Genomic DNA, 23,928 nt, shown 5'->3' on the forward strand with positions numbered 1-23,928 from the left:
TGCAACAGAGATTGACGCAAAAAGCCCAAAATATTTGCCATCTGACCCTTTACAGAAAAGACTTGCTGACCCCTGGTTTAGAGCACAGATACAACTTCTCATCTGAAATGATTAGTGTTTTGCTATAAAGTGGGTATTGGTTTCCTTGGCATGTGGTTTGTTCTTAAGGTGAAAGTCAGTGAGGAGTTCTGTAATCCAAACTATTACCTTGAGATGTATTCCATTGTAGATGATCTTCAAAGACTGTTCTTCACCTTCCTATTTATAAAAGTTGCTTGCGGGTGGGGGCGCCTGCCAACTCAGTTGGAAGAGCGTTCAACTCTTGATCTCTTTTAAAAGTTGCTTTGGGGACAAGTGACTCTGAGTCTTTACCCTTTTGTGTTCTATCCTCAACCCCATTCCTCCCAAGATACATTATTTCATTCTCCCCTCCCTTTGTCCCAACCCCCACTCTTCAATACATTTACCTGAAGTATTAATACACTATGGAGAGGGACTCTTTTTGTCTAATGGATGCTTAATAAATGTTTGGAAAAACATTTCAAATTCATTACCATGTGATGTGAGTTTTTTGTTTTGTGTGTGTGTGTGTGATGTGAGTTTTGAAGCAATTTTTAAAATGAAAACTACAAAAATAAATAAAATGAAAGCTACAGTATTCTTTTGTCTACATTCATGAAGGTTTTTAACATGTGGAACTAAGCTTCTGTATCTTTGGACTTCGTCACATACAAATCCTGTTTCCGGAACAGTACCCAGAAAAGGGTATGTGATGGAAAGAATAGTGTTACAGGTAATGGTACTTCTTGATACATGGGGAGGTTGAAATTTCTTTTTAAGATGTATATGTATTCCATGATTTGGATTGTTAACTAAAGAAGCCTAATCGATCTTGTTTGATCTTAAGACCTGTCTTCAATTTAAATGTTAATAAACCATTTCCTATTTCTGAGAAATAGCAAAAAAATGAACTTGTATCCATCCCATGTAATATATGTGTATTACCAATGATGGTAATCACTTTCAGCAAAAGGACATTAATTCAATATTCAATCTAATAGTCACCCTGATGGCTAAGAATCAGTTTTCTCAAAGACAATGTGGTAGATATGTGGACTATTTAGCTGCAATCTGATCAACCTCTGTTAAATTTTTAAGGTTGATTTTCCTTCTCCTACATTTGATGTCATTTATACTACTCCTCAAGTTGACAGAAGCATTATACAGCAACACAACTTAGAAACATTGGGGAATGATACAAAAGGGAAACTTCTTGATATTCTTCATAGAGACTCATCACTTGGGTATGCTCCTTTGATTTTTGTTTTGCCTGGATATTTCTTACATTGTAAATCTCAAGTTAATAGTTTATTATATGCCCTGATTTAGTTCGTGATTTAGTAATCTTGGTATGGAAGGTTTTCTATTTGTTTTTAATTCTATAAAAAAGCCATATGACTACATAAAACTTTCAAAATTTGTACAAGTCAAACTTTTACATGATGAAAAGGCAAACAAAGGGGCGCCTGGGTGGCTCAGTCGTTAAGCGTCTGCCTTCGGCTCAGGTCATGATCCCAAGGTCCTGGGATCGAGCCCCGCATCTGGCTCCCTGCTCAGCGGGAAGCCTGCTTCTCCCTCTCCCACTCCCCCCTGCTTGTGTTCCCTCTCTCGCTGTGTCTCTCTCTGTCAAATAAATAAATAAAATCTTAAAAAAAAAAAAGGCAAACAACATTGAGAACTAAATTTACAGTAAATATGAATGTATTTTTTAAAAGTATATAAACTTTGTTATAGCAATCGAAAAACCAACAACTTAGTAATAGACAAAGAATATGACTAGATAATATTTTGGAGAAGAAATACAGTGCCTTTTAAATATCTGAAAAGAAGTTTGACTCCTCAGTAATCAAGAAAATGAAAATTACTACAAGATAACATTTAACACACATGACTTGGTTGAAAATTAAAATGTCTCATCATATAAAGTGTTGATGAGGATACAGAAAAATAGGAATTAAACTGTTGGCTAAGGAGCTTTGGGAGAGCAATTTGGCAAAATCGATAAAGGTCACAATGTACATAGTAACCTAGTAGTTATATTTCCATTTAATTATATATCTTAGAGAAAACCTTTCATATTTGCTTATGGAGTAAAGAATATTCATTGCAGTATTTGGATTATTGTAAAAGTGACAGGGAATGTCCATCAGGAAAGGTTAAATTATGGTACATTTATCCAGTGGAGTATTATGTAACTATTAAGAATGAACTTATAGCTATATGTACTAATATGTAAGATGTTAAATGAAGAAAGCAAGGAGCAGAATAGTTTATGTGATGTGTTACTATTTACATAAAGAAAAAAGAATCTACACATACGTATGTATATGCTTCTATACAAATAGACTATCTCTGGAAGGATATGCAATCTTATTAGGCAGTTGTCACTGGGAGGGAAACTGGAAGGAGAGACTTAACTGTGCACCTTTTTGCAATATTTGATTTTTTTTCAGGGCTCCACATGGCATGTATGCTTCAGTGCATGTATTATACACAAAAGCAGTTGGATGGGTAGTAAAACAGTGACTGTTTCATTCACATAAACATTTGTCATTAAGACTAAATTAGAGTCTCCCAAACAAATACTTCTTATTTTGAATGTTCCTCATTTGAGCTGTACAATCATCTTCTAAAATCATCTTCTAAAATGTAATAGCATTTTTTTTTTTTTTTTGCATGACATTTGTTTTACTTGTATAAAATGGATGAAATCCTTAGGGTGGTTTCTGCTTATTCAACTCTGATTTCTAGTGCTTGGCATCTGGTTAGAGCTCAATAAATTTTTACTATACAGAATTATCCTTCATTTTTATAACTAAGACTTTTATCAAGGCAGAATGATTTCTTTCTATCCCCCAAATTAGAGTAAATTAGTAGTGTTTGCTGTACATTGCATTTTTCTATTCCAAATTAGTATTAATGATTCTACCAAGAAGTGGCTGTCCTAAAATGAATAAATTTTTTCTTTGTATTTTTAATCATTGAGATTATAACTCATTATGATATCATTGAGAAATAATTTGTTATATATGCAGACTTTCTAAAGAAGATAAAGCCTTTTTGTGGGAGAAACGCTATTATTGCCTCAAACACCCAAATTGTCTTCCTAAAGTACTAGCAAGTGCCCCAAACTGGAAATGGGTTAATCTTGCCAAAACTTACTCACTGCTTCAGCAGTGGCCTCCATTGCACCCACTGACCGCGTTGGAACTACTTGACTCAAAGTAAGTTATCCATGACTGAATGTACTTGCTCTATTTGCCAGTTTTTCCAGTAAGGTGTATTATGTTGCAGGAATACTTCCCTTTGTTTTAACATGAAAGCAATTCAGTGCAATATAATGCAATATACGTAGCAATTCAATGCAACATACTTTTTGTGCTGGGGTTATTAAAAAGAGATGTCAGGGGCACCTAGCTGGCTCAGTTGGTAGAACATGGGACTCTTGATCTCGGGGGGGTCATGAGTTCGAACCCCACGTTGGGTGTAGAGTTTACTTTTAAAAACAAATTAGAAAAAGAATAGAGATGACATGTCATTTAAAGACTAACCTAAAGGGGCACCTGGGTGGCTCAGTTGGTTAAGCATCTGACGTCAGCTCAGGTCATGATACTGGAGTCCCTGGATGCAGCCCCACATCAGGCTCCCTGCTCAATGGGGAGTCTGCTTCTCCCTCTGCCCTTCACCCTGCTCGTGCTCTCTCACCCTGCTCGTGCTCTCTGGCTCGCACTCTCTGGCTCTTGCTTTCTCAAATAAATAAATAAAATCTTAAAACAACTAACCTAAAGAGGGATTTAACTTCTAAATTTTGAATAATTTGTTATATTTTTATGATGTAGCTCAAAATTTTCATAAGCTTAAGGTTTCTGAACAGTCCTGAAGTTGAATTTGTATAGTACAGTAAGATTTTTCTTCCTAAAAAAAAAAAAAAAGAAACACATTGCATTTGAATATAGAGCTATTTGAATATTCTTTGTCAGGTATAGATGAAGATTGTGTTTCTGGGAAATATAGCTTCACTAGAAAGAAATCACCGTCAAATCTTGATTTTTATGGTACTTCTCTAGATTTGCTGATCAGGAAGTAAGGTCCATAGCTGTGACCTGGATTGAGGCTATAAGTGATGATGAACTAACTGATCTTCTTCCACAGTTTGTACAGGTGAGTTTTTTACTAGGTTACCTGTCCACGGTACTCCACCCATTTTTTATGAGTAGGGAACTTGCTAAAGGATCCCCATTCTGTTTTGATTAAAAGTACTTTTGTGGGAATGTTGAGGTACCTTACGTTTCGATGTAGTATGAATTTTTTTCCACTATTGTTAGCTGCCCCACTTGAGTATTATATATATGTACCTGGATTTTTAATTCTCACATTTTTAGATTCTCAGAACAAATCAGACTTGAACTTTTCTTTGATTTTTCTTTACTAGCCATTTAAACATAACTAATGAATCTTATTCCCAAATCTACACTTTTCTGCTTGATTTCATAACATATATAAGTTAATTCATCTGTTTCATTTTTATCAGTGTTTTCTCTTTCCTCATAATGGAGTATGGGTTTGACCACTAGTAATTCTTATTTTCCTTTATGTGTAGGCTTTGAAATACGAAATTTACTTGAACAGTTCATTGGTGCGCTTCCTTCTGTCCAGGGCATTGGGAAATATACACATAGCACACAATTTATATTGGTAAGATTTAAACTTTTTTTTAAGTAATTTATTTCCATTCCTAGTATTTATAGAGATGATATACTCTGAAAGTCTAAATGGTATGCTCAGACTGCTTATTATCAATACCAGATGTTTGATTAAGGGCATTATTAAAGAAGCCAGATTTTTATGTCCTTAGAAATAAAACCAAAAATAACAAAACTCTTTATTGCAAAGATATTTGGCATATTAGAGCTCCATAATAATGAGTTCTTACTTACATAGCTTAAAATAAATTCCTAGATACCAAAAAATGAACCTAAGTTGATATTCAAGAGACATTCATCCAGTTTTCAGAAGTGGCTGACATAAATATTTTGCTGTATTAGGCTCCTCAAGGATGCCCTGCATGATGCACAGTTTGGTGCCCGATACGAACATGTTTTGGGTGCTCTCCTCTCAGTAGGAGGAAAAGGACTCAGAGAAGAACTTTTGAAGCAGACAAAACTTGTACAACTTTTAGGAGGAGTAGCAGAAAAAGTAAGGCAGGCTAGTGGATCAGCCAGACAGGTATGTACCCAAAAGAGGGAACATAAATATTTTGATGTTAAAGGATCTCTACAGTATTAATGAGTTATTATTCTTTACCAGTAGGCATCCAATAGACTCTAACTATACCTATGCTATTTTGAACAGATGAATTCAAAGGTTGTTTAAAACCATAGGAAAAGATTTTACAACCTAACTCAGAAAATTAGTGTTTTTTAATTCCCATGCTTATGAATTCCTTCCTGGTCACAGTTGTTCTCTTGAGTTTCTTTTTCATTATTTTGTTTTTTTACTTTTTTGTAACTGTAAAAGTAATGCAACTATGAGTTGTTGCTAATGTTTAAAAAATCCAAATAAGAAATTTATAGAATAAAAATTTTTTAATTAAAATTTTAAATTAATTTAAAAATTAAAAATTTTCCAGGTCATTTTCTCCCCATTCGGTATCTATTATTCAGTTTGCTTTATGTCCTTTCTGGTCTTTTATATGACTTTACACATATATATACACTTTTATATATATATATATATATATATATATAAACACAAATGTTTGGATTTTTAAAAAATTTTTATAGAAATATACACATACATACACACACACACACATATTGTTGAGATAAAATTCACCTATTCATTGTCTTTTAGTACATTCACAATGTTATGCAGCCACTACCACTAATTCCAGAACATTTTCATCACACCAAAAAGAAAGCCTGTACCCACTAACTTTTCACTCCTCATTCCCTCCTCCTCCCAGGCCTTGGTAAGCATTAATATGCTTTCTATTCTATGGATGTACCTATTCTGGACATTTCATTTAAATGGAATTATAAAATATGTGGCCTTTGTGTCTGGTTTCTTTCACTTTGCCTAATATTTTCAAGGTTCATCCATATTCTAGCATGTATGAGTACTTCACTTTTTTTATGGCTGAATAATGTTCTGTTGTGTGGATATACCACATTTTGTTTATCCATTGATGGACATTTGACTTGTTTCCATATTTGGCTACTATGAATAATGCTGCTATGAACATTTGTGTGTAAGTTTTTGTTTGGATACCTCTTTTCACTTTACCTAGGAGTGGAATTACTGGGTCATAAAGCAATTTTATGTTTAGCTTTTTGAGGAACCACCAAATCTTTATCCAAAGTAGCTTCATCATTTTATATTCCTACTAGCAATGTAAAGGATTCCAACTTCTCCACATCTTCACCAACATTTGTTATTTTCTGCCTTTTTAAAAAAAATTACAGTCATCTTAGTGGGTATGAAGTAGTATCTCCTTGTGGTCTTGATTTGCATTTCCCTAATGATCAATGATCTTGAGCACATTTTTATGTGTTTGTTGGCCATTTGTAATCTTCTTTGAAGAAATTTCTAAGTTTTTGGGTTTTTTTGTCTTTTTGTTGAATTGTTCTTTATGTATTTGGGATATTAGACCCTTATCAGAGACACTGTTTGTAAATATTTTCTCCCATTCTCTGAATTATCTTTTATTTCCTCAATAGTGTCCTTTAATGCACAAAAGTTACTAATTTTATGAAGCTTATTTTTCCTTTTGTTGCTTGTGCATTTGATATCTAAGAATTTGTGGTCAAATCCAAGGTCACAAAGATATACACCTGTGTTGTAGGAGTTTTATGGTTTTGCTCTTATGTAAGTCTTTGATCCATTTTCAGTATTTTTTTATATGCTTTGAGGTAGGGATTCAACTTTATTCTTTTACCTGTAATTATCCAGTTGTCCTAGCACCATTTGTTTTTTGTTTTTCCAGCTTTTTGTACAATTTTATTTTCTCCCTTCATGATGATATGATAGCCAAATTTTGTCTTAACTGGAGGGTCTGTAAACACTGGCTTATCCAGCCCACTTAAAGGCAAGGCAAATCCTGCTTTCTGAAGTGGTCCCACCATGGAACCCCTGGTCATCCAACCCACATCACTTTATCTTCACTATAATGTGCAGCCACTTTATTTAATCTCATTCCAGACTTTAACTTTTCCACAGGTTCCATGATTTTCCCATGTTTTTCCACACAGAATGTGTCTGCCACCACCTTTGGCGCGCTGAGACTTCTGTCAGAGCTGTCACTCCCAGAGGCTGCTCCCCACCTCCCCTCTCTTTTCCAGAACTGCTTTTTCCCTTGGGCAGCATCTTCAAAACCTCTCAGCACCATTTGTTGAAGAGCCTGTTCTTTCCCATGATGATCGCGGCACCTTTGATGAAAATCAGTTGACCATTGACATATAGGTTTATTTCTGGACTCTGAATTCTATTCCGTTGATCTATAAGATTATCCTTACGCCATACTGTTTTCATTATTGTAGCTTTGTGGTAAGTTTTGAAATCAGGAAGTATGAGTCCTCTAACTTTGTCCTTTTTCAAGGTTTTTTGTTTTTTTGGTCTATTCAGAAGTCCCTTGCAATTTTGTCTGAATTTTAGGATTATCTTGTACGTTTCTGCAAAAAGGAAGTTGGAATTTTGATAAGAATTGTGTTGAGCCTGTGGAGCGCCTGGGTGGTTCAGTCAGTTAAGCATCTGCCTTCATCTCCGGTCCTGATTCCAGGGTCCTGGGATCGAGCCCTGCATTGGGCTCTCTGCTCAGCAGGGAGCCTGCTTCTCCCTCTCCCTCTGCTGCGCCCTGTGCTTATGCTCTCCCTCCCTCCCTCTCTCTCTCTCTCTCGAATAAATAAAATCTTTAAAAAAAAAAAAAAAGAATTGTTTTGAGTCTGTAGGTTAATTTGGAAAATACTGCAATCTTAAATAATACTAAGTCTTCCAGTTCATGAGCATAGGATGTCTTTTCATTCATCTAGATCTTTAATTTCTTTCAGCACTTACGTGTTTTTTTGTGAGTTTTTGTTTTGTTTTTGCAAATTGCTTTTTTTTTTACTTCATCTTAGAGAAGTTGTGTGAAGATTTATGTTACACTTCACTTCATGTTTCATGTTACACTTCATGTTTCTTAATGGGTACATAATATTACAAGGTATTGTAGCGTAAATTGTGAACCATTACCTCTGTAGGTTGTTTACACATTTTTCTTTTTCCAGTCCTACAATGAACTATAGTGAATAAGTTTTTGCCCCTTTGCTACTATTTCCTTATATGATACTACTGTGGGTGAAATAGCTGAGTCAAGATCTGTGTATATTTTTAGTTCTATCTTTTTCTCCACCAATATATTACCAAAATATCTTTTCCTGCCCTGTTGCTGGGACTGGGTGTTACCTTAAATTTTTAATCTGTTAGATGAAAAATTGCATCTCATTTCTGTTTAATTTCTATTTATTTGACTGTTAGAGTTTTAATTAATATGTTAAATAGACCATATGTACTCCCCCCCATGTTTATAAGCTTTTCCCCATTCTATTTTTATAGTAAAAATTAACTCTTTAGCAACAACTTGTTTTTGACTATTTGACAGTTGGGCATTTTAAAATTTGGGTTGGTCCACATCATAATTTTTTTGTCTTAAATATAGGTCTTCATTTCCATTATGTACTTACAGTATTATTCTCTTTTCCTAGGTTGTCCTTCAAAGGAGTATGGAACGAGTACAGTCCTTTTTTCTAAGAAATAAATGCCGTCTTCCTCTCAATCCAAGTCTTGTTGCAAAAGAATTAAATATTAAGGTGACATATACTAATAAGTTCATATTACACTTCAAAATAATTTGTAGGAAAAAAATGTAGGAAGAAAGCAGATGGGCTGATATACTTAAGGCAAATGAGGATAACATCTGCATAGGTTGGTTATAAGTATTTTGGATGTCTGTGTAAGATCCATATTTACCTCAGTATATATATGTATTTTTAAAGGTTTTATTTATTTATTTGACAGAGACATAGCGAGAGAGGGAACACAAGCGGGGAGCAGGAGAGGGAGAAGCAGGCTTCCCGCCGAGCAGGGAGCCCAATGTGGGGCTCAATCCCAGGACCCTGGGACCATGACCTGAGCCGAAGGCAGACGCTTAACGACTGAGCCACCCAGGCGCCCCTACCTCAGTATATTTTTAGTTAATCACCTTTCCTGAAAGAAAAAGCAATATAAAATTATTTGCTGTCTCAAAATAAATTATTTTTTACTATGGTATATTAGCTACCTTGTAGGCATATGTTGTAATTCCAGTCACTGATAGCATTTTCTTTTCCTCCCATGTGAATGGTCAGAAAGACTCTTCCCAGGTTTATAACGCTGTTTAGAGCCATCAAAAAGTAGTTGAATCATCAGCACTGAGTAATTATATTTCAAACTGGGCCAGTAGTTATACAAATAGTGGATTTTCTCTTAATGAATTCAGCAAAAGCAACCAATTAATTCATCCATTAGTGTTTGTGGTTTTGAAAGGCTAGGGTACAAGTATCCATAAAGGAGTCTTTGATTTCTTTTTAAGTTGATATATGGCTTCTCTTTACTGAAATTTAACAGTGGGTGCCTGAGTTGTATGTCATTGGCGGGGGCCAGGGGGTCACATTTTCTCCTTGGGTTTTGTTTGTTGTTTCCCTTAATTGGTCTATCTTAAATTAGTTTTTTTAACCAGTTTCATATTAAAATAAGATTTGATCTTTGCTAATGAAATTTTTAAATTTAGTGTCACTATTTGATTGCATGGCTAATTATAAATTATAAGAGTACCAATATAGAAGAAGTAGAGATCTCATCCCAGATCATACTGCTTTAGAGGAAAGATAAGAATATACAGAATTTTGTGCTCTGTTGAGGAATTAAGATGCTTTTAAAGCTCAAACTTTTAATAACTTTTGTCTCAAGTTTTTAAGGTTTTGCTTCTCGTCTAGAGAGTAGTAGATATTTACTTATGCTATGTTTAAGTTTCAAAAAGTATTTTTAAATACCTCTTGTTTGCTGGATGACCTAAAAAGCAGTTCACATGTATTATTTCATTTGCCACAGTTCAGAAGAACAAGTGAAAGGAGAAATGCTTAGGACAAAAAATCTTAAACCCATTTTTATTCCAGTGTTATTTTTCTAATGCATAGCGTGTTGTATTTGTAGTCATGTTCCTTCTTCAGTTCTAATGCTGTGCCCCTAAAAGTGACAATGGTAAATGCTGATCCAATGGGGGAAGAAATTAACGTCATGTTTAAGGTGAGCAAAATAAGGTTACTTTGTTTTTATTTTTTGTTTTATTTTTTTTAAGATTTTATTTATTTGAGAGAGAGAGAGAGAGCACAAGTGGAAGGGAGAGGCAGACTCCCTGCTGAGCAGGGAGCCCAGTGCGGGTCCATTCTAGGACCCCAGGATCATGACCTGAGCTAAAGGCAGACACTTAACTGACTGAGCCACCCAAGCACCCCAAGGTTACTTTGTTTTTAAATGGTATTTTAAAAATTATTTTCTCAAATTCCTTTTCCAAATTGCAAATGTAGTTTTATTTAATATTTAATTAAATTGAATAATTATGTGAAAATTATTGCTCATATAAACTGTTCCTAGGAACAAATGCAACTCTGGGCTAGAGCTGCTACATATGGCCATGCTGGTTGAGCTACATATGGCCATCGTAACTTCAGCAGGCAGTGCCTTTCACACAGATTATGATGTGAATGGTACCCCCTAGAGTTGTGCAGCGTGAAACTGCAAAACTATGAGCAATGGCTCTGGTTTTTGGAAACATATAACTTACCTATGGGAAGCAGTAGGAGTGGAATAGTACAGAGTAATCTGTTACCAAAGTTCTGTGTGTTGTGATCATAATTTGTATATTTTTAAGAAAGAATGGAGAGTTTCAGTTAATTCAATGAGTTCAGTTAGTGCAGGCTCATATATGTGTGTGTGTGTGTATATATATATGTATGTACATATAAATGATAGCTCAAGAGAAGCTATCTTTATGAATACATATAAATGTGTATATATGTAGGTATATTCTATATATGTGTGTGTATATATATAGCAAGTTCTCATAACTCAAATCTGGTTCTGGACTATATTTTACTGATGTATTTGCCTTTTCCTAAAACCGTACCATCTGTTTGAATACAGAAATTTTATATGTTAAGTTTTAATATTTGTTAGGGCTAATCTCCCCTAATTTTTTTTTTTTTGTAATTTTCTTGACTGGTCTCAAAAAATATATTCATCATTATGTGTTCTAAAGTTATTTTATCCAATTTAAAAAAGAAAATGAAAAATTGATGTGATTCCAGTTAGAATTAATTCATTTTGGGAGGGTTAACTTTTTAAAAAAAATTTTTTTAAGTAAACTTTTAGAGATAATTGTAGATTCAGTCTGTTGTAAGAATTTATACAGAGATCCTAGGTATCCTTTTTTTTTTTTTTTTTTAAGATTTTATTTATTTGACAGAGAGAGAGACAGTGAGAGAGGGAACACCAGCAGGGGGAGTGGGAGAGGGAGAAGCAGGCTTCCCGCAGAGCAGGGAGCCCAATGCGGGGCTCAATCCCAGGACCCTGGGATCATGACCTGAGCCGAAGGCAGATGCTTAACAACTGAGCCACCCAGGCGCCCGATCCTAGGTATCCTTTACCCAGTTTCCCTCAATGTAACATCTTGCAAAACTGTCATACAATATCACATTGAGGATACTGGCATTGATACAGTCAAGGTAAGGAATATTTTGATCATGACAAAGATCCTCCATTTGCCCTTTTAAAAAATTGAATATGATTCACATACCATAAAATCCAACCTTTTAAAAAGTGTATAGTTCAAGAAACCGAGACATGAAGAGGTGAAGTAATTTCCCCTGGAATGCTGTAGAAAAATTTCATCTCATTCTTCACTCTTTCTCTCATTTCCCCTTCCTCCTGCCTTTTACAGTATGTAATGTATTAAGTCTTTTGGAGGGCGCCTGGGTGGCTCAGTTGGTTAAGCGACTGCCTTCGGCTCAGGTCATGGTCCTGGAGTCCCAGGATCGAGTCCCACATCGGGCTCCCTGCTCAGCAGGGAGTCTGCTTCTCCTCTGACCCTCCTCCCTCTCATGCTCTCGTCTCTCGTTCTCTCTCTCTCAAATAAATAAATAAAATCTTTAAAAAAAAAAAAAAAAAAAAAGTCTTTTGGAAAGGTACAGGTTTCATTTTGTTTCCTTGATTTCAAGGTTGGTGAAGATCTTCGGCAAGATATGTTAGCTTTACAGATGATAAAAATTATGGACAAGATCTGGCTTAAAGAAGGACTAGATCTGAGGATGGTAATTTTCAAATGCCTGTCAACTGGTAGAGATCGAGGTAAGTCTCTCAGCTCTGTCTTGGTGTCTTATTATTTCTTTTCTATGAACTTAGCTCAGAGTATACCTGTCCTGAGGGAGTCCTGCTGCTGGTACACTATGATCTCAGTTGTTTCTTACTTTAATTTAGTGTTACTTTACTGATTTATTTGTTCACAATTAGATAACTCATTGAGTAGCCCTAATAAATGCTTTGCAGTAACCAGAGGTTCCCATTGATTGACTGAACGAGGATTTTATGGTCTTTACCTTTTAATTTAAAATTAAGATGTCTAAGTTAAACCAATTTTGATTTCATTTCTGCAAAATAAAATAATGGTTTCAAAAATTTTTTCTACTTTAGCAGAGGCTTCATCTTATTATTTTATTGAATAAGTTTTCTCCCTTACCACATATGTTTAGTGTGAATAGTAAAAGCCCTACACACAGAAATATTGTGATAATTAAAAGATAATGAATGTAAAACACCCCAGTATGTGATATGTATTAGATGCTCAATAAATTGTAACCATTATCATTACTCTTATTCAACAAATGTTTGTTGTTGATCTACAATCTACAAAATGCTAATAACATGTAGTGTTTATATTTAGAGGGAAGCAATTAAAGACATATAAAGTAATTTGACGATGCTTAATAAGCTAAAAGCTCTAAGAGAATTTTTAAAAGATATTTATTTATTTATCAGCGAGAGAGAGTGAGAGAGAAAGAGAGCACAAGCAGAGGGAGAAGCAGCCTCCTCACCGAGCAAGGAGCCCGATGTAGGACTCGATCCCAGGACCCTGGGATCATCATGACTTTAGCCGAAGGCAGACACTTAACCAACTGAGCCACCCAGGAGTCTCTAAGAGCTCTAAGAGAATTAACAAAGGCAGTGCCGTGGGGTTTTAAAGGAGGGGAAGATCATTTATAGTTGGGGGAAATGAGAAATGCTTCTCAGATTCTAATCATAGACACTAGAAAGTCACCTGAAAAATTATCTAGTCATCCTTATAATATTTGCCATTCATTTTATGCTTAACTGCCTATACTGAAGGAAATTTACTGCATTTCAATGTAATCTTTTCTATCCTGGATAGCTCTGATGGCTGTAGAGTTTTTTCTTGATGAACGGGAACTGACTCCTAGTGTCTTCTACCCATCAGTTCCAGTTCTGTTAATAGACTTTCATATAATTCAGTCAAATCCTTCTTTGTGATGGTGAATATTGTGGCCTCAGATCCTGAGTTCCAAATTCTTCAGCCATTTCTCATATATGACTTTAGATTACCTTATTATCTGATTATTCCCATTGTAAAGGGCTCAAGTGATCCAGTCTCTGAGAATGGCACCTGAATTTTGTAGAATGCAAAGTAGGCAAAGTGTTGCACACACAGAACTTACTCACAAATAAAACCATCATACTAGCTCCTGCTAAATCATGTCTTGGCCATTCTGTACTTGTACATTTTGTATCTTAGACCCAAGTATAGGACCTTACCTATTAACTTTCTTGTTACATTTGATCCATTATTTTTCAGCCTCTTGGATTCTTTTTAAAATCTGAGTTTGTTATCTGTCATTGAACCTCTTAGTTTGTGTCGTGAACTGATTTGAAGAACATATATTCTGTAGCTTCTGCTAAGTCATTGAAAAAATATGTTTACTAAGAGAGGACCAAGGACTGGGGCGCCTGGGTGGCTCAGTTGGTTAAGCGGCTGCCTTCGGCTCAGGTCATGATCCCAGAGTCCTGGGATCGAGTCCCACATTGGGCTCCCTGTTCAGCAGGGAGTCTGCTTCTCCCTCTGACCCTACCCCCTCTCGTGCTCTCTCTCTCTCTAAAATAAATAAATAAAATCTTTAAAAAAAAAGAGAGAGAGGACCAAGGACCAACCCTTGTGTCATGTCACTAGAGACGTGAGATTTCCTTTCAGGTGATTGCTAAATCTTTAGGTACATGGGTACTCATCTACTTCATTGTGTTATCAACTACTCCACATTTCTCCATTTTATCCATCAGGACAGTATGAGAGCCTTATCACTTTCCTGTCCCAGTTTAGCATGTACAAGCTTTATCTTGTCAAAAAGGAAATCAGGTCAATTTAAGAATTCTTGCTGGGAAAAAAGGATTCTTGTTGGTTGGGGGTGCCTGGGTAGCTCAGTCGGTTGGGCCTCTGACTCTTGGTTTCTGCTCAGGTCATGATCTCAAGGGTTGTGGGATGGAGCCCCACATCAGGCTTTGCACTCAGCAGGGACTCTGCTTGAACATTCTCTCTCTCTGCCCCTCTCCCCACTCAACATGCATGCACTCTCTTGCTCTCTCTTTCTAAAATAAATAAACCTTAAGAATTCTTGCTGGTTAAAAAAATTCTTGCTGGTTGTTTTTCATATAAATCTTGTAAATGGAAGTTGTTTTATTAAGTAACATTCCTCAGTGAGAGCCTGCCATTTCATTAGGTTGCCTTTTCTGTCACCACACTTACTTCATATAGTTGTACATCCTCTTTCTTCTTACGGCATTCCATGTAACTTTGGAGGCAATCAGATTCCTCTTGTTTTTTATGTTGTTTCTAACTAATGGTTGAGTGCTTACTTTGTGTCTTGCCCTGGCCTAAGCTTTTCATTTGTGTTATCTCACAAGTATCCTTATTTTTCAAATGAAATCACATCCATGTCTTCTGTGAAGTTTTTACTAGTATTTCAGTGTTTCTAGTAATCCCTCACTTTTTCAGGCTCAGTGATTGTCTTTAAATATTCACCAGACATTTACTGGTGTATCTCCCCACCCCCTGCCCCGGATTGATTTTAAATTCCCTCAGGGTAGGGACCATATCTTACGTAGTGAGTAGTATATTGTATATTTTATGAACTTTGGTCCACTGTTTTAGCACATAGTAATTTATATGTATGCATATTTGATTATGAAATTAAAACTTGTATGTATATTAAAAATTTGGTTAAACGTAGTCATAGAATCAAGGTATAGGTACTCATTGAAAAAGGATGTCACTGTGAACTCTAAACTAGACGATGCAACCAAAACAACGTAAAAGATCCAAATGAATTCATTGTTCATTGTGTGACCAGACGACTAGGATTATAACCTGGCCCTGCATACTTTCTTTTGGGGTGGTCTGAAGGCCTTGGCCAACTTGGTTTCTTCCAGTCCTTTGGCTGAAGCAGGTCTCTGTGTCCTTATCTTTTATTTTGACACCAGTGCATCTCCTTGATTTTGAAAATATATAAAACTAATTTTTTGATTATAGAAATAATACATGCACATAGTAAATGTAGCATGTAGTAGAATTTATTTATCTGAAAGCACGAGCGGGGGGCAGCAGCAGGGGCAATCTTAATCTGTTCTTCCCTTTGAAAGGGCTTAGTGTACTCTGAAACACTCCATCATTGCCCAAATACATGATCAGAGTAAGTTTATTAACTATGTAATTTTATTAACTAAGTATCATCTAGTTTGTAATTAAAATTGTTATTCTTGGGGGGGGGTCGCACATGGTTGTACAGATTATGGAACCTCAAAGTCAAATTCAAATTTTGGGTACTTCTAAAAATAAAATATTTTGATTGCTCAAATTTTCTAGCATGGGCTACCAGACTTGATTTTTTTTTTTTTTAAATCCTAACTGATATCTTATGTCAAAGATTGAAAGCTATAAGTTTTTTAAAGTCTTAGTTTTGGGGAGATATTTTTGCATAGCTTAATGTTTTGTTGTTAAAGGTATGGTGGAGCTAGTTCCTGCTTCAGATACCCTCAGGAAAATCCAAGTGGAATATGGTGTGACCGGATCCTTTAAAGATAAACCACTTGCAGAGTGGTTGAGGAAATACAATCCTTCTGAAGAGGAATATGAAAAGGTGATTGGCAAGTCTCCTTATTCCAGACAACTTTGTCAAAAATGTATTACATAGGCCATAAGTGCTTTCATTTTCCAGCTCTGGTGACTAGCCATGTAGTCTAAGTTGTGAAAACAGTGTCTTTCTCTAAGTTAAAAAAAAAAAAAAAAAAATTATATATATATATGTTTATATATAAACAGTGCACTTAATGGTAAGAATCTGAGTGAAACCAATGCTAAATTACCCCCAAAACATTCCAAGCATGCATTTAGAGGCCAGCAAAATAGAGGTATTTTTATGACCCAGAATATTATATTTCACAAAGATCTTGGGAAAAGTTATGGAAATGAGTAAGAGTGGCTGCATTGTGTGGAGATGAGAGGAAAATTATGGCCAGACTCTCTGATCTTGGACTTAGCACCAGGTATTGAGCCTTAGGCAAATTATTAACCTCTCTTGTGCCTCAGTGACCTGGGATATAAAATAGTATACATTATAGTATTATAGTATTTTTTTTTTTTGGTATTATAGTACATATTATGGCTGTAAAAAATAATAGCACTACAAGGCTATTGTAAGAATTAGATGAGTTTATATAGAAAGCCCTATACAGAGTAAATTCTGTAGTTGATAGCTGTTATTAGAAGTGTCAGTTTTTTGTTTTAGCATACTTTTGAATTCTGTAATAGGAAAGGGAATCTCAGGGTGCCTGGGTGGCTCAGTCGTAGTGTGTGCCTTTTTTTTTTTTAAAGAGAGAGTGCATGTGAGTGCCCCAGTTGGGGGTGGGGGGGAAGGTAGAGGGAGAAGGAGAGAGAAGGAGAAGGGAGAAGGAGAAGGAGAGAGAATCTTTAAGCAGACTCCCCACTGTGCAGAGCCGAATACAGGGCTCAGTCCCACCACCCATGAGATCATGACCTAAGCTAAAACCGAGAGTTGGACAATTAACCGACTGAGCCAGCCAGGTGCCCATGACCTTAGGGTTGTGAGTTTGAGCCCCATGTCAGTGGGGTTGGGGTGGGGAGCAGAGTTTACTTAAGAAAAAAAAAATGGGGGAAAAGGGAAAGGGAAATCTCTTAGGACATAAGGCCTCTAATGATCCTAAAGTGGTCTAAGAAAGACTCAAGAACACTTTTTTTTTTCCCCCAAGAACACTTTCAGTGGCAATGTAAGGAAATCTCGGTTTTAATGTCATTTGCCTGCCTACTATATGTCAAGTCATTAATATATTTACAGATACGTACCAATTCTGTCTGTTGACCTAAGAAGGTAGAGGAATTTTGCCCTTTGTTAGTCTTTTAAACTGTTTAAGGTCACTCCCTTTTCTTACTTGTGGTGTGGGGAAAGCAGTGCAGCAGAAGCCAATACTTGTTTATAGTAATGTTGGCTCTTTTGTGGTTCTGGGAAAGTGGTTTGACACAAAATAATTGTCTAGTAACACACATTGAGTGCCTTTTATGCATTTGACTCTTAATGCCCTTTACTAAGAGAGAATATAACATAAAAGAGTCACATTGCTTGGGGTGAATCTTGGGTCTGCCACTTAACAATTATGTGATCTTGGGCAAAGAACTTCTATGTTTCAGTTTCCCTCGTATGTAAAATGACAATCATAATCAGACCTATGTCGTATAGTGTGCATATGCGTGCATGTGTGTGTGTATAGGTGTGTAGAAAGAGTAGTGTAGTGCCTGGTTTGTGATAAGTGCTGTGTAAACATTTGCTCTTAGCATTAGCAGTAATGATTTCTGGGGAGTTATGAAATAACCACATGGACACATAGAGCCATATGACTGCTCCATTCAGAAATGTAGTTTCTTGAGAATAAACTAAATGCACATGCTTTAGCTAAAACTCATTATATACATCAATATATACTCATTATATACAGCAAGATGTATATAATGATACTTCTATATGATACTATGTTAGTAATTTAATCCCCAGGGCAGGAAAGACTGAAGTGAAAGAAGATCTCCAGCTTTGAAAAACTTGGAGATGAAATAAGGAGTCAACAAAACACATTAATTATATTATTGTATGTTTAAAGATACAAGCTGACTTTCTTCATACATGCCCTCCCTATATAAGCCAAAAAAGGGAAAAATATTCTTTTATTCAGATTAATCTTTGTCACAGTGTTACCACCACTTGTACTAAATAGCAGAGCCTGTGAGGAGCAGAGTTCCACAAAGATGATTCTTAAAAGATGTTCAAAGGCAGCACATACCCTAAGTAGGGACTGGCAGTATCTGCCTGTTAAAAGACAATACCTAGAGATACGGGGCAGTAACCACCGTTAGAAGGGTGTTTTGTTTTTGAAATACGACAAGGCTGGCTTTTGTTACCATAACCCAGTTTATAAGTTGTTGAAAAAGTGAATTACAATACTTTTTTCAAAGGGTGATGAATTACTTTAATCTTTATAACCTGCCTCCTTTAAAAATAATTTTTTTTCTAAAATAATTTTATATCTTTATTATAGGCTTCTGAAAATTTTATATATTCTTGTGCTGGATGCTGTGTAGCCACCTATGTTCTGGGCATCTGTGATCGACACAATGATAACATAATGCTCCGAAGCACAGGACACATGTTTCACATTGACTTTGGAAAGTTTTTGGGCCATGCACAGATGTTTGGTAGCTTCAAAAGGTACTAATACTGTTATCGTTGTTGCTAAAGAAAAGGGGGCACATTTTTTTTTTTAAACAAGTACCCCAGGGGGTGCCTGGCTGGCTCAATCAATAGGGCATGCAACTCTTGATCTTAGGGTTGTGAGTTCAAGCTCCACTTGGGTGTGAAGCCTACCTTCAAAAAAGAAAAACAAGTACTCCAGGTAATTCTGAAGCAGATTTCCACTTTGTGGATCACTTTTCAAAAGGTATTAATAAAATTATCTGTATCCATCCATCATGTGTATATATATCTGGAAGAGTTTCCATAATTTTACTTGAAGGAAACAGAAATAGACTTCTCTTACCACACAATGGTTAAGTTTTTGATGATTTTAATGTCAGTCTCTTTACAATCTAAGTATTCCTTCTCTGTCCACTTTTTTCTTCCCAAGAAAGCTGAAGTTGTTGGTTTGCTTTCTCAGATTAATTCAAGAGGTCATTCATTGATTTCAAGTTCAGTCATTTCAAGTAATGCTAAAGATGTTTTCATTTCGATAGGATCAGAATATTATTGAAGATTGATATCTATGTGTATTTTGAGGAACCTTTCTTTTGATACATTTAGCCATAACATTGATTTTAATTAGTGGACACAACTATTTTATTTAAAGATTTTATTTACTTGACAGCACAAGCGGGGGTAGGCGGGGAGCGTCAGGGAGAGAGAGAAGCTGATTCTCTGCCGAGCAGGGAGCCCAATGCGGGGCTCAATCCCAGGACCCCAGGATCATGACCCAGGCCAACAGCAGATGCTTAACTGAGCCACCCAGGTGCCCCTGGACACAACTTATTTTTTTTTAAAGGCAGTTTTTCACAAATTAATGTTCCCAAACTTGCCTCTTTTCTTGTTGTTCTTTGCCTTGTAGTTCCCATTGAGTATGACTAGGGATTAAAAAAGACCCTAAGAGATGACTTGACCATGTAGTAGATAAGAGAGTGTGTGTGTGTGTGTGTGTGTGTGTGTGTGTGTGTGTGTGTGTATGTAGTAACCTTTGTTGAAATGAATTAAGGTGTATTTAACTAGTTAGTGGTACATATTAGAAATGTTCCCATTTGTATAATGGCAGTGAGTGCCAAATTTTTCTCTCTGTATGTTTGTAACTACTGTTTGATCTCTATTTGAATGTGTGGGTTTATAGATATCATCTTGGAAAAAATTCATGTATGTGTTCTATCTAAATAATGAGATTGATTATATGATGGCTTTCCTGAAAATGCAAAATTTATAAGTTTTATGCAGATTCAAACCTGCCTGATTCTAAATTTCCCAGTTGGAAATTGTTATGGCTCAGATAGCTTAGTTGAATAACCATGTGGTAACAAAAGCACTATTTGAATATCTTCTGTAAATAATACTTCGTGTTGTGTACTTTCTTTTTAAATAGGGATCGGGCTCCTTTTGTGCTGACCTCTGATATGGCATATGTCATTAATGGGGGTGAAAAGCCTACCATTCGTTTCCAGTTGTTTGTGGACCTCTGCTGTCAGGCCTACAACTTAATAAGAAAGCAGACAAACCTCTTTCTTAACCTCCTTTCACTGGTAACTATGTTCTTTTACAAGCCTTTAATTAATTTACATTAATGCTCTGTGTTTCAATATCTAAAGAAGGATATTTTGGAATAAAATTTACTATAGTCTCAAATATCAGAAATATTATTACCAAAATATTCAAAAATTGCTGCTATGTAAAATATGCCAGACACCATTTATATAAAATACAAAACATAACTCAAATCTACTGTGGGGGTGAGGAGTAAAAGTAACTGAAAGGGACCCTGAGAGAGTCATCTGGGATGCTGGAACATATTTTGTGTCTTAATTTGGGTGTGTTCAGATTTCTATACTTTTCTGGATATGTATTAAGTTAAAAGTTAAACTTCTGCTAGGATTATTGTGGCTGAACTTGATTAAAAAAAAAAAAAAAAGGACTAGACAAAAGGTCTGGATTTCACAGGTTTTATTCCATAAACTGGCTTCATGACTTCCAACAATTGACTGACTTGACCTCGGTTTTTCTCATTTATAACGGAATCACTTAGGTCCTTATAAGACTAATATAAATTCCTCAAAACTTTGATTGTTTTATTTGCTTTAGTTCTAATTACTTGGCCGGCTTTTAAGGGATGGGTGGGGAACAGACTTTTAAAAAAGTTTAACTCACAAACTCCTTTTTCCTTTCTATAGATGATTCCTTCAGGGTTACCAGAACTTACAAGTATTCAAGACTTGAAATATGTTAGAGATGCACTTCAACCGCAAACTACAGATGCAGAAGCTACAATTTTCTTTACTAGGTAAGGCATATTTAAATACATTAGAGAAGGCACAGAGCTTTGATTTGTTTTCCTTAGTTTAAACAAATGCTATATATCAAAAATCTGATTTTAATGGGGCGCCTGGGTGGCTCAGTCATTAAGCATCTGCCTTCGGCTCAGATCATGATCCTGGGGTCCTGGGATTGAGCCCCGCATCGGGCTCCTTGCTCGGCGGGAAGCCTGCTTCTCCCTTTCCCACTCCCCCTGCTTGTGTTCCCTCTCTCACTGAGTCTCTCTCTGTCAAATAAATAAGTAAAATCTTGAAAAAAAAAAAAATCTGATTTTTAGGAAATAATTGTGATTCACAGTGTTAGCATATAGTGGGTTTATCAAAAGTATATTTTATGTCAGAGGGTTATTTACTGAATAAATGTAAAGGATTTGCAGTAACACTTTTAAAAATTTATTTCTCTCGGGGTGCCTGGGTGGCTCAGTCGTTAAGTGTCTGCCTTCGGCTCAGGTCATGATCCCAGGGTCCTGGGATCGAGCCCCGCATGGGGCTCCCTGCTCCGCAGGAAGCCTGCTTCTCCCTCTCCCACTCCCCCTGCTTGTGTTCCCTCTGTCGCTGTGTCTCTCTCTGTCAAATAAATAAATAAAATCTTTTAAAAAAATAATAAAATAAAAAAAAAATTTATTTCTCTCAAAATGACTCGTTTTATTTAGTATATGACTTGAATTATAAACATCTTATTTATGAACTATTTCTGCAAAGCATATTTTCGATAGTGCTAAGTACAAGTTTTTGGTTTTTTTTCTAAAATAATATCTGTACTAATCTTTTTCAGGATTTTGCCATAACAATTTTCATGGATACCATAAATATTTAAAACTGCAAACTCTGGGACACTGCTATAGTAAATTGTTACTATATGACGTAGTACTTAAAACACATATACTAATTATTGGCATTTGAACTTGTCATTTTTGCTTTAAAAGCAGATCTTCCTGGCAAATACGTTCTAAAAGTCTGGTGACCAGGTTGGTCACTGTCTAGTGGTACCACCTCATTATTATGCCACAGCAGGGAGGACCCATGAGCTCATGTTCTTTTTTCTTTTTTTCTTGCCTTCTTCCTCTCAGTGGAAAAGAGATAGAAAACTGGACTGGACTTCTCTAGTCTCAAGAGTCTGGGCTGAATTGAATTGAAGGAAGCTGACTTTTGTATAGCCTTCCAAACTAATCCTGATAATTTGGGTATTGATGGGTTTTGTTTTTTCAAAAGAGATTCATTGGTTCCTCTGGGGAAAACTATATAGCAGGCATGTATTAGTCTGCTGGAGCTGCCATAACAAAATACGATAGATGACATGGCTTAAACAACAGACGCTTATTTTCTCTTAGTTGTAGAGGCTGGGAAGTCCAAGAACAACGTGCCAACTCATTCACTTCCTGGTGAGGGCTCTAGCTTACAGACAACTGCCTTCTCATTGTTTCCTCACAGGAAGGAAGGAGATAAAGAGCAAGAAAGCATAAGTTTTCTTGTCTCTTCTCATTAGAACACTAATCCTATTGGATCAGGGCTTTATCCTTAAAACCTCATCTAATCTTCATTACTGACTCCATAAAGGCCCTATGGGGTTGGGGCTCAAACATAGGAGTTTTGGAGGATACAGATACTCAGTCCATAGCAAAGCAAGAACCTTTGTGTGAAGTTCTAGACTTTTCTTTTTGAATCTCTTTCCTCTTTCTGGATTTCTTTATCCTGCTTCTGAGACTTCTTGTTTTTTTTGCATGCCTAAAATGTTTTATCCAAGCCTGCTTTCCAGATTTATCACCACCAAACTCCCTATTCTGTCAAAACTTCTTTTTCCAACTGAGGGAAATGATGATTATCTGAAGAAGGAATCTGATACCAGATTCTACTAGTATTTGTTGGAGAAGATTTTATTAAATTTGGGTTACTTTTGATGCTTCCTTCTATACTTGTTTAGTTGTCAACTTCCCTGTTTATTAAAAGGGAATTAAATAATGATCATCTTTTTTGGCATTATGCCAATCATCTTCTATCCCTAATAGTTTTATATTAGTATTAGATCCGACAGAGTTCAAGAAATACAGCATCATTTCTTGGGAGACAGTGGGATGGGATGGAATAGAGACTTTCTTGTGCTAAACTGTTTTGTTTGGGTGGAATATTTTTTCACGGGTTTTTGGCCTGAAGAACAAAGGAAATCCTTGGCAAAGTGAGAATCTGCTTAATATTTTAAAAGGAATGAAAATGGGGGTGCCTGACCGGCTCAGTCAGTAGAGCATGTGACCCTTAGGATCGTGAGTTAAAGCTCCATGTTGGGCCTAGAGCTTACTTTTTTTGTGGGGAGGGGCGGAGGGAGATGGGGATAGAGAGAGAATTTTAAGGAGGCTCCATGCCCAGCTTGGAGCCGGACACAGTGCTTGATCTCACAACCCTGAGATCATGACCTGAGCAGAAATCAAGAGTCAGATGCTTAACCAGCTGAGCTGCCCAGGCACCCCAAGGGCCTAGAGCTTACTTTAAAAGAAAATTTATATATCTTGATTGATAGATAGATAGATTTAAAAAAAAAAAAAAAAAGAATTTAAGGGGCTCCTGGCTGGCTCATAAAATCTTAAAAAAATTTTTTTAAAAAGGAATGAAATGTTTTT

General features: G+C 36.1%; 1 protein-coding gene and 1 pseudogene across 2 annotated transcripts in view; one reads left to right on the forward strand and one right to left on the reverse strand.

Moving 5' to 3' along the window:
- PIK3C2A (phosphatidylinositol-4-phosphate 3-kinase catalytic subunit type 2 alpha) overlaps positions 1-23,928 on the forward strand; it is a 95,138-nt gene that overhangs the window by 62,720 nt on the left and 8,490 nt on the right. For both annotated transcript variants that reach the window (XM_036098635.2, XM_078058346.1), the window contains exons 14-26: positions 682-793; positions 1,159-1,304; positions 3,096-3,284; positions 4,128-4,221; positions 4,661-4,755; positions 5,106-5,286; positions 8,802-8,906; positions 10,288-10,380; positions 12,351-12,480; positions 16,195-16,331; positions 18,796-18,965; positions 20,374-20,530; positions 21,176-21,285. In XM_036098635.2, the coding sequence (XP_035954528.2) occupies positions 682-793; positions 1,159-1,304; positions 3,096-3,284; positions 4,128-4,221; positions 4,661-4,755; positions 5,106-5,286; positions 8,802-8,906; positions 10,288-10,380; positions 12,351-12,480; positions 16,195-16,331; positions 18,796-18,965; positions 20,374-20,530; positions 21,176-21,285 (1,719 nt within the window). The remainder of the gene's footprint in view (positions 1-681; positions 794-1,158; positions 1,305-3,095; positions 3,285-4,127; positions 4,222-4,660; positions 4,756-5,105; positions 5,287-8,801; positions 8,907-10,287; positions 10,381-12,350; positions 12,481-16,194; positions 16,332-18,795; positions 18,966-20,373; positions 20,531-21,175; positions 21,286-23,928) is intronic.
- On the reverse strand, positions 7,017-7,425 carry LOC118539805 (peptidyl-prolyl cis-trans isomerase NIMA-interacting 4 pseudogene; annotated as a pseudogene).

Source organism: Halichoerus grypus, chromosome 11 (genome assembly GCF_964656455.1).
Source record: "Halichoerus grypus chromosome 11, mHalGry1.hap1.1, whole genome shotgun sequence".
Lineage (NCBI taxonomy): Eukaryota > Metazoa > Chordata > Mammalia > Carnivora > Phocidae > Halichoerus > Halichoerus grypus.